Source organism: Syngnathus leptorhynchus, chromosome 15, assembly GCF_054491065.1.
Source record: "Syngnathus leptorhynchus isolate UIUO chromosome 15, UIUO_Slep, whole genome shotgun sequence".
Taxonomy (NCBI): Eukaryota; Metazoa; Chordata; class Actinopteri; order Syngnathiformes; family Syngnathidae; genus Syngnathus; species Syngnathus leptorhynchus.
In genome coordinates, this window is record NC_141209.1 from 2350526 (window position 1) to 2360387 (window position 9862).

Consider the following 9862-nt stretch of genomic DNA (forward strand, 5'->3'; position numbering starts at 1 on the left):
GGGTGGCACCCTTTGGCCGTAACAGACAGACCAATCGTTTGGCTTCAAAATGTCTTTTATTGTTGCTAATTGTACAAATTGTAGATCCCTCATCACCATGTTATACTGTGTTTCCCCCAAGCGTCCCCTTTTCGATTTTAATGTTCATTCCAACCGACTCACTGATGCCTCTTGAGGATTAAGGTGGTATTGCAGTCGGGGAAATTAACATTCTCTTAGTCGATCTTTTTCTGGATTGGATACGACATTGGCCATATTTTTCGTACGTATGTTTTGATTAATCAACCATTTAAAATAATTAAAGGATAAATCATAAATCTGTTGATTGTCACGCTTGAGTTCCAGCGGTTTCGTTCTAACACCGCCCCGCCGGGACCACCGAAAATGCGGGACCAAGCGTCCACCAACACTACCAGCACCACCACCAAGGAGCGGGGCGCGAGGACGCAGGCATGCCGAGGAGGAGCGACTCTCTGTCGGCCTGCCGCCGCCTCGTCTCCCGCTGGTTACCGAGGAGGTCTCCCAGAGTTTTTCCACAGGTCCTTGCCGGTTCTTGGCACTGAAGCAACCGAGAAGAATATGACGCCGTGCAGGCGCGTAATGACGTGATGGTTGTGGTTCGTCTGCAGCGAGGTTGCCAGCAGAAACAGGTTGCAGAGATTTTGCGTGAAAAGGTAAGAAGAAGAGTTTGCGCATCCAGCTGAGCTGCGCAACAATGAGGCCAATCAGTGATGGAAGATGCGCACTTAACTTCATATCAATGCGCGCATCTGTCCGTTATATGTTATTATATATTCGCATAAAAGTAACATTCCAAGTGGACTACGTCCATTTGAATAATTCTCTAGCGTCTACCTTTTATTGTACAGAAAATCTATAGGGCGTACTTGAGGGTTGAAATGCTGACTGGTGTAAATGTAATGAGATGCGATTCCAAAATAAGTGCACATTTCCCATTCTGTTGCCGAGGGACTTGTTTACTCAAGTGCAGAGAGTACCAGGCATATGTCAAAGACAATTAAGACATTAGTTCTATTCTTTTCAAGAGCCTTGAAGCGTTTATTCATTATTTAGCTGCCACTTCAAATTTGGGTAACAGTATTCTTTTATTCGTTATTTGTCACGGGGGAAGCTGTCAACTGATGTGTATAGGGCCCGAGAATGTGTTCCATCACACTCCTCAGCCTTCACGGTAAAGAAAGAAATCTTCCACACTTTTCTAGCAGCTGCAATTTCACCATTTCTTCTTCTCGTTCTGTCTAAATTGGCCCCTGATGGAAAAATATTGTCGGCAGGAACGCCACGTGAATAATTGAGGCCTGCAGGGCTTTAAAATTGCAAAGCAGGCAGCCGTGATTTCCTGCTTGCCGTCTTCCTATCATGATTTAAGAATGGAGAGATCCTCTCACCCTGTATAGAAGAAGAAGAAGAAGATATACTGTCAGCACCTTAATGGTCTTTTATTCAGAAGCAGAAAAATATGATGTGTTGTTAATTTTTCAGATTAAAGAAACGACAAGGTGAATTGGATTTAAAATGTTGAGATTGGATTGGCTAATTTGTTAGCTACCTAGCCATACTGAATTATTACTATTTGTTACATCACTACCTTTTAGTTGGTCAAAATTAGCCAACTAGTTTATATGCAAACTAAGCTTATTTTGTTAAAAAAAAAAAACAAAGATTGAATTTTAGCTAAGCTCACTTAGCTGCTTGCATGACTTATTTTTCTGCCGCAAAAGAGACTTTTCAGCCTATGGGGCATCTTTAAAGAAAGCTCTTTTCTGCTGCTCAGCTGGTTGCCTAGCAACCAGACGATGGAGACAAGCCACTACATCACCACCGCTGTATACCCGTACAAAAGAAAACCAGGTCCGCCTCACATCATCCACATCAAAAATCCATTCAACTGTTTCCATTTTGTTCATTTGCGCGTGTCTCTCTCCGAGAGGGCTAATGACAAATAAATTAAAGGATGACACCAAGCTAAAAATAGTGTCGTGGATGAGGAGCGTGAAACCTCTTCACCTCCACCATTCCAACACTGTGACATTACCATATTGTTGCATGATCTTCCCAGCAGCTCCTTTCTCAAGTCCTTTAGCGTTGGTGGAATAGCTTACCACGGCTTCATAATTACTGCATCAATGTTTGAGCTTGCTGCACAAGAAGAAGAGGAGAAGCAGGCTCACTATCGCTTTTAACCACATGAACATGGACCAGCCCGTTCATAATTGATTCCACTGATGTAATGGAGACGGTGCCCACATACACACACACCAATGTTAAACAAAAACGTATTTAAAAAAAAAAAAAATTTGCTCTTTTGCAGGGTTTGATGGAGATCTGGTCGAATGTCAGCGGGAACGATCGTGATAGCAGGAGGAATTCTTGCCGGAGTGATTCTCGTGTGCATTGTTGCCATCCTATGTTATTGTCGACTGCAGGTAAAAGCTTTTCTTGTAATCGGCCCTTTTTTTTTTTTTTTTTTTGCCAATATAAGAAGTATACGAAAAGTATTTGATGGGAAGATTTTATGATTCATTTTATGGAAATGATCAGAATTGTGACTTTGATACGGTGTGCCGTCCACAGTACTACTGCTGTAAGAAGAATGACTCCGAGACGGACGCGGGCTCGGCCCCGGCGGCCCCGGCGGCGCCGTCCACCCCGTTCTCCCACTTCCCGTGCGAGACCTGCGACGCGCTGGCCAACGACGGGGCGGCCATTACTCCCGTCTCTTTGGAGCAGCTGGACGCCGGCGCCCCGTGCCTCGCCTGCTCGCCGTACACCCGCCGCGCCGCCCCCCAAGTGCTCAACGGAGGCGAGCGTCTGGGCTTCCACACGTACTACGAGACTCCGCTGCCGTTGGGTTACGCCTGTCCGACCCCCCCGCCCAGGCCCTACAGCACCCAGGTGTGACCTTTGAACTGCGCAATACCAGCCCACCTGAACTTTTGTGGCTTCGGAGCAACATAGCACCAAAATGTTTCTAGCATCCTATATTATACATTTTCTTTTCTTTTTTTTTATTCTTATTCCCACTTTTGAATTGCGACTTCTTTAAACGTATTCAAAACTTCCAAGAAAGTAAAAGAATATATTTTTAGCACTTGCTAGAAAGTGAAAGATTTAAAAATACTATTTTTTAGCATCCCATCAAAATATATTTATTAATTTTTTTTCTCATTTCAATTTAGTTAGACATATTTTAGCTTTTGTGAAATTTGACATATTTAAATAGATTATCGATTCATACAGCACATAAAGATTTCAAAATAGAACAAAAGCAGCATATATAGTATGATATATTGATAATTACTCATATTTTAAGAAATCATTTTAGGATTTTTTTATGTACTTCAAAATATTTGAAGGGTAATCCTAGACTTTTTTTTTTAAATTAAAGTAATTATCTGTGATTGTGTGCATGGGGGGGGGCTTGTTCAAATTAATATAATTAAAAAAAAAATACAATACGCCACAGAAACTTTCTTGTAGTTTAGAACCTTATCACTTATGACTTTAAATAATTTAAATGTTTCATGGATTTTCCAATGCCTCCTACTACACACTTGCACCCTGCTGGTGTTCACTGAGACGCAAAACTGAGGGCTAACTGTTTACCTTGGCTGAAAGATTTGTTTTCTATCTAGAATTATGACATGTCCAACAAACAAAAAATCATATGCTGTATTTGTCCTTGCGTGGAGGCGATGTCTTCCCATGCCGTGCACGTTTACGTTTGGGCCTCCTTCCTGTTTATACGTCAAGAGTTGATTTCAAAATGTATAAAGACATGACAAGTACTTGATGCAGTCGGCCTGTGACTTAGTTCACCCGTGCACTCTCAAGTTTAGAATTTCCTCACAATTAGTTTCTTTTAAGCGACGCCATGCAGTTTAAAGCAGGAAAAAAAAAATGCTGTTTATTGGACTAAAGTGGAAGGAAACGAGTACAAAAGTTCAACGTCAATGTTCAAATGTCATTCTTCCCCTCAATCATTTTACACAAAGTCATACAGTCGGCCGTGATCAACTACATTGATCTAAATAAAGTCATGTTAGAATAAAGTTGACGATCCTTAATATCCGTGCTAGTCGGATCAGAAATACACCACCATGGCGCCACGTCACATCTGCATGACATCGATCACGTCGACGTATTCAAACTGCATGGTCGTGATCTTCTTCAGTTGGACGCCGGCTTGGTAGTCGAAGGTGACGGAGAGGCCGTTGGAGGTAATGTTAAAAGCTTTGGCGTTGCACCGGATGACGATCTGAACCGCAACGAGACAGCAGCATTGGAAAAGGATCGACGCGTAGCCATATTGCGCGCCCAACCACAACCTCAAAGAACTTCCCGGCTACGAAGGGGAAGGAGGCGGTATGGCGATTTTCGTAACCCCAGATGTTATTCAGGAAGGAGTTGATCACCAACACGTTGGTGTCGCTGAAGTATCGGAGACGAGGGTTCAGGTGCATGGCCTTTCCGTTACTCATCAACAGGTCGATGATAAAACTGCAAGACAAAAACGGCGCCGTGTCGTCATAGCGGCCGTATTCGACGACGCCCGTGGTCTCGTACCTACCGCTTTGTGTTTGCTTTGAGTTTCCCTCTGATGGCGATGGCGCTGCCCACACGGAGACTGCTACTCAGATCCGTGCTTTTAACACCCTGCCAAGAAAATGGCGCATTAGCATTTCTTTTTTTGGTGTCAATTTGCAGTCGGGGCCCTAAAACTCACACCACCCGCATCGGTCAAAACCAGTCTTCGAGCGCACGTGACGTTTTTGCTCGTGCACTTGTTGCAGGGCGGGCTGGCGTTGCCGATTGAATTCTGACGGAAAGAAAACACGCCGTTAGCGTGATGGTGGCATCATGTGACTTTTGTTGAGTTACCCACCGGATCAGTCACAAATTCAACCTTGCCAGATTTGACCAGGTTGTTGATGATCTTCAGCGCCAGTTCTTCAGTGAAATTCTGAGAGCGGTTTGTCGTCATCAGGAACTAAAAGCATTTGATTAGATGAGCTAAAATCGCCGTGACATGGCCATTTTGTCATCCCTGCTCGTCTTACGTCATCAGACGGGTTCAGGTAGTCAAAGGAGTCCACGTCGGTGAAGAGGTCATTGCCGAATGTGGAGTCTTCTGAGTTGCCTAAGACGTCCAGGGGGCCTCCGCCGCCTGTGTTGTTTAAAGTGTAGATGGGCACCAGGACCAAGATGGCCACCAAGATGGCCACCAGGAGCGCAACCACGACGGCCACGTGCCAACACTGTACGCCATCCTGGGCGGATTGTTGACTCGAATTCTGATCCTAAGAGGATGAAAGTTAAAATTATTCTTCATTTCCAAACCTTTGTCCACATTGCAATGTATGTTTTATATTTGTATATATTGATGAAGCAGTTTTCCAATGATTGTTTATTTTCGCCCAATTTTAAATGAGTTTGAAGCTATTGAAAATGTTTTGAAACCCCAACACTAATTTGCTAACTTGGGGGGGGGGGTAAAAAAAAAAAAAAATAACCATTTGATTGGGCGTCAATGTTCTCTCAACATTTTCCAAAATGGATGGTTGTTATGATCAATCAATTGAGACAAAAACAACGGTCGGCTCACTCACAGGTTTCCGCTGTGGATAAGTAACGTTCATTTTTCCAAGTGAAGGATGAGGCCGCAGAGAAGTCGGTCGGATTCAGAAGGTCGACTTGCACGCACGGCCGTCCCTCGGACCGATGTGGCGGTTGGCATGTTTTGTTTTGTGACGTTTCAAAGTCGAAAATGACTTGATAAAGCTTTGATTGGAAAGTTGAGTGCGCCGTTCGACAGATTGAAAGTTATGACGACGTTCAAAAGCAGCACGAGACTAATTGTCACAAACAAATGTTGATGGTTGCGCAAGGTTTGACGTGAATTTCTTTTTTTTTTAGGGGGGGGGAGTAAAAGTAATTAAAACAACAATGTACTTGTTTATTATTTTTGTTTATTTGTAACTGTCTTTAGAGTTTCAAAGTCGTGTTTCCATTTAGGGTCAGGGTTTGAAAGTGGGGTTTTAAATTAAAGTTAGGGTTTCAAATTAGGGATGGGGTTTTAAAATAGGGTTTCAAATAAGGGTTGGGGTTACAAAGTAGGGTTTTAAACTAGTTTGGGGTTTCAAATTAAGGTTTTTTTTAACAAAGTATGTGTTGACAGTTTTGACAGACAAAGAGGGTTTGGGTAGCTGTTTTAAAAATATGTTTTATGATTTATTTACTTTTATTAGACATAGGCTATTCTAAAAATGATTGGTCAATGAATTTGTTGTTAGAAAAGTACTTTTTATTTTTTATAAAGTACTTGATATTTCTGGAACACTATTCCATTTGTTGTGAGTTTGACAAAAGAACAAAAGTTCAACCTTTCAACTTGAAATACCAGAAAGTAAACGTAATCTAACAAAACATTACGCCAAAACAAGGGTGTGTTCCTAATTAATGTGGTGGTATTTTTCTCTCGTTTTACCTGCTCAACCCGTTCGGCACCTTGACCTCATTAGCATAATAATGAGGATCCTCGTCCTTCTCATCTTCATCGCCATGCTGCGTGACTGCTTTCCTGGTGGAGGTGTCCTGCAGGTTCTGTCGGATTCTGTGCCAGAAAGAAACGAGGAAAGGGAAAAGAAAGTTTCCATCTTGCCATCGGTCTCAGAACCCAACCTGGTGCAACCTGTTTGTACCTGGCTGCCTGCTTCATTGGAACGTCAAGCGCGCTCCACCAGTCTTTCTTTCTCCACCGCTTTGGATTTGACCCTGATCCCGGTTCCTTGCGTTTCCGGGGGTGGGCAGGGGTCAAAATGATGCAGGAGGTGTCGGTCACCTTGTCCTGCGACGCTCAGGTGGTGGAGCAAATGAGCGAGGAGGAGATCCTGGCCTGCCTTGTCGCTGAAACGGGACCACACTTTGCGGTAAGGAGACCTACGGAAGCCCGGGAACACTGGCTTCTTAATTCCAGGGTTGCTAAAGTTCTTTCAGCAACAGTCATTCAAGTTGGAACAACGTGAAAATACAAATTATTAGAAGAGGGGGTGTGCTCATGCAACTCCACAACAGGATTGCCTTAAAAATAGTTTCTCTGTCAGGAGGTCCCAACGAAAAAAGCCAAACTGAGAGAAAGCCGCCTTCAACTGATGGACGAGGAAGAGGAGGAGAAAGAAGACCCGCTCAACAAATGCCAGGTGGGAAACTGCCATATTTAAGACAAACCTGGAAATATTTTGGCATCTAGAATCGCGTATGGGCATGTGCTTGTGTGTTTTGTCCAACGACTTGCTGTGTTTGTGTCGCCCCTCCAGATGGAGAACCGTCGTCTTCAGCAGACCAGCCTCCGTCTGGAGCAGGAGAACGACAACCTGGCCCACAGGCTCATCACTAGCAAAGTGGCCCTCAGGAACGCCCTGGACAAAGTAGGACCCACTTGTGTTTTGGTTGTTGAAGATATTTGTTCGATTAAGTGCAAGAAGTAATGACTGAGAAAAGAGGAGAAAAATATGATGAAATGATGAAACTACTTTTGTCAATGATGTTGCCAGGCGGAGGACAGAGTGGAGAAGCTCACCAGCGACCTTTTTCTGACTCGACGTGAACTGCAGGCCATCGAGGATGAGAAGCAAGGGAAGGAGGAGGAGGCGGTCATGGTAGGTGCACGCCTAAAAATGTGTAATGGACAACTTTAAAATGTTATTGATGATTCAAGAGTAAAATATGTTTAATATCATTATGCAGTAGGGCACTAATTAATATTCAGAATAATAATCTAAAGTTGAAGGAAGTGTTGCGACGGGAGCTGGAGAGGGCCGAGCAGGAAGTGAAACGGTCGTCAGGCATCATCGCCGACTACAAACAGGTATTTAATAATCGTTGATGATGTCATAGGTCACACCACGTTCATTGAAATGTTTTGGTTTAGATCTGCACTCAACTCACGACCCGTCTGGAGATGCAACAGGACGCGCACTTAGAGGAGGTTCGCTCGCTCAAGGTGACATTTCATTTTTTTGTTCATATAAATAAAATGAATTTTAGAGTTGTGAACTTTCATCCATTCCAGATGGCAGTGATGGCCTGTCCGCAATGTAGTCATCGCATGGCCGAATACCAAGAGGGAGAAACGGCAAATTACAAATCCGACGCCTCGCCATCGCATGACATCAACACGGCGGCGGTGCCAAATTGGGAACGGCGACACTCGGATCCCACCGAGGCGGAACTTAGGCGGGAGAACCAGGAGAGAGCATCCCTCAAGACGCAGATCAGGCAGTTAGAGAAGGAGCTGGCGCAGACTAAACTTCAAGTGGTGGAAGCCAACTGCAAGATCCAGGTGTAGTACCACGCAGTTTTGTTTGTAAATAAACATAAAAGAGACGTCAATCACGTAGTATCGTGTTGTTCCAGGAATTGGAACACGAGAGGGGAATCTTGGCCAACGACCTTCAGGATGCCAAAAACAACTGGATCAGCAAGGCCTTCACCTCGCTGCGCACGTATGAAATAAACAGAAAACAACAGATGGAGTGAATTACACGACGGAAGCGTCTTTTTAAATTGTTGTGTCCAAACTTGATGAATGTGTAATATACGGAAAGTAAAGATACAAAAATATGTTAGGAGGGTTGTCCATTTTGTTTATCACCTGTGTAACGTAACTGCCGTCGACGCGGGTGTGTGACATCACAATGTGTCTCACAAGTATCAGATGTAAATTTAAAAAAATGCTATTTTTGTACATGTTTGTAATACACTGGGCCGTGTGGTATCTCTGTGCAAAACACCTTGCTAATTTTTCTAAATTGATTTTTAATGAGGCAAAACACAATTACAGAACTGTATGCCATTATGCTGTGGGAAAGATAAATGTATAAAGCTCTACATCTTCCTGCAAATGAGACCCATATCCGCGATCTTGATTTCATTTGAAGAGCCCATGACTGACAAGGGCCACAAAAACAATGAATTTGTGTTGTCAACCTGGACTTTGTCTCCCTCTATCGGACGAACGTATGACAGTGCAACTCAAGCGCCCCATAAAGATATCCAAAACTACGTTGGATTATAGTTCACATCACATCTCAACGCTGCCAGTCGATGATGAATAAAGCCTAATTATGTCCCGATGTCCCAAATGAGAGAGACCTCAATTTCAATTCCCCATTCAATCTTTCATGCCGTCCCACTGACACAAATCACAATAAAAGGGGTGTGTAGACTTTTACATCTACTGTTGATAGATAATTAGATAAATAGATTAGATTGATATGGGGATGGGTAGGTAGATATGAAGATAAATATGTAGCTAGATAACTTAGAGTTTTTCAACTTTTGCCATCATGTAAATGTGCCAGGGATGGACAATGTAGGTTATTGAAAAAAGGACACCCTATTTAAGCAGACATTCTTCTGACCAGATTTTCCTGTTATGGAAGTAAATCGGCCTGCTTTGAGTCCAAGGAGGAAATGTGGCCTATTTTCACATGGCCCGCGTGTTGAATTTCACCTGAAAACATCTTGTGTCATATGCTAAAGTGGCAGGGCTCACTTGAACTGATGTGACGGATTACTCCTATCTTCTTGTTGTAAGGAACATTGGTCCACAGCAATGCTTTGTGAAGTTAATTGCCACCAAACTGCAAGTTTCTTCATTTTTAGAAGTATCACCATCATTATGGATAGAATTGTTTGAGTATAGATTATCATCATTACTCGTTTATTGTTGATTTGTTATTATATTACTGCCACAACTATTTTATTATAGTTTTTGAGATTAGTCATTGGTATTGATTTTCAATTGTTATGGTTTGCTATTGTTTACAATTATTAATTA

The 9862-nt window shown here is 43.0% G+C and overlaps 3 protein-coding genes across 3 annotated transcripts; 2 read left to right on the top strand and 1 right to left on the bottom strand.

The window, feature by feature from the left end:
- The first annotated feature begins 547 nt into the window (after positions 1 to 547).
- LOC147045019 (protein FAM163A-like) lies at positions 548 to 2922 on the top strand. The gene is made up of 3 exons (XM_085932507.1): positions 548 to 674; positions 2333 to 2447; positions 2596 to 2922. The coding sequence occupies exons 2-3, from the start codon at positions 2355 to 2357 to the stop codon at positions 2920 to 2922; spliced, it is 420 nt and encodes a 139-aa protein (XP_085788633.1). The 5' UTR covers positions 548 to 674; positions 2333 to 2354.
- Positions 2923 to 3901: 979 nt separating this feature from the next.
- LOC147045020 (uncharacterized) lies at positions 3902 to 5795 on the bottom strand. The gene is made up of 7 exons (XM_085932510.1): positions 5631 to 5795; positions 5082 to 5321; positions 4907 to 5011; positions 4748 to 4840; positions 4592 to 4677; positions 4350 to 4521; positions 3902 to 4279 (listed from the first exon to the last, which is right to left on the bottom strand). The coding sequence occupies exons 1-7, from the start codon at positions 5658 to 5660 to the stop codon at positions 4133 to 4135; spliced, it is 873 nt and encodes a 290-aa protein (XP_085788636.1). The 5' UTR covers positions 5661 to 5795; the 3' UTR covers positions 3902 to 4132.
- A 114-nt stretch (positions 5796 to 5909) lies between these two features.
- Positions 5910 to 9164, top strand: LOC147045021 (rab GTPase-activating protein 1-like). The gene is made up of 8 exons (XM_085932508.1): positions 5910 to 6950; positions 7125 to 7220; positions 7338 to 7448; positions 7575 to 7679; positions 7805 to 7888; positions 7952 to 8023; positions 8093 to 8362; positions 8437 to 9164. Exons 1-8 carry the CDS (start codon positions 6840 to 6842, stop codon positions 8557 to 8559), a joined length of 972 nt encoding a protein of 323 aa, XP_085788634.1. The 5' UTR covers positions 5910 to 6839; the 3' UTR covers positions 8560 to 9164.
- The last annotated feature ends 698 nt before the right edge of the window (positions 9165 to 9862 follow it).

Coding starts and splice junctions, on each gene's coding strand:
- LOC147045021 (XM_085932508.1), top strand. CDS start 6,840: ATGATGCAGGAGGTGTCGGTCACCTTGTCCTGCGACGCTCAGGTGGTG. Junction 7,449..7,574: donor TCAGGAACGCCCTGGACAAA/GTAGGACCCACT, acceptor TGATGTTGCCAG/GCGGAGGACAGAGTGGAGAA. Junction 7,889..7,951: donor TCATCGCCGACTACAAACAG/GTATTTAATAAT, acceptor GTTTTGGTTTAG/ATCTGCACTCAACTCACGAC.
- LOC147045020 (XM_085932510.1), bottom strand. CDS start 5,660: ATGAACGTTACTTATCCACAGCGGAAACCT. Junction 4,522..4,591: donor CTCAAAGCAAACACAAAGCG/GTAGGTACGAGA, acceptor TTTGTCTTGCAG/TTTTATCATCGACCTGTTGA. Junction 4,280..4,349: donor TAGCCGGGAAGTTCTTTGAG/GTTGTGGTTGGG, acceptor GTTGCGGTTCAG/ATCGTCATCCGGTGCAACGC.
- LOC147045019 (XM_085932507.1), top strand. CDS start 2,355: ATGTCAGCGGGAACGATCGTGATAGCAGGAGGAATTCTTGCCGGAGTG. Junction 2,448..2,595: donor TATGTTATTGTCGACTGCAG/GTAAAAGCTTTT, acceptor TGCCGTCCACAG/TACTACTGCTGTAAGAAGAA.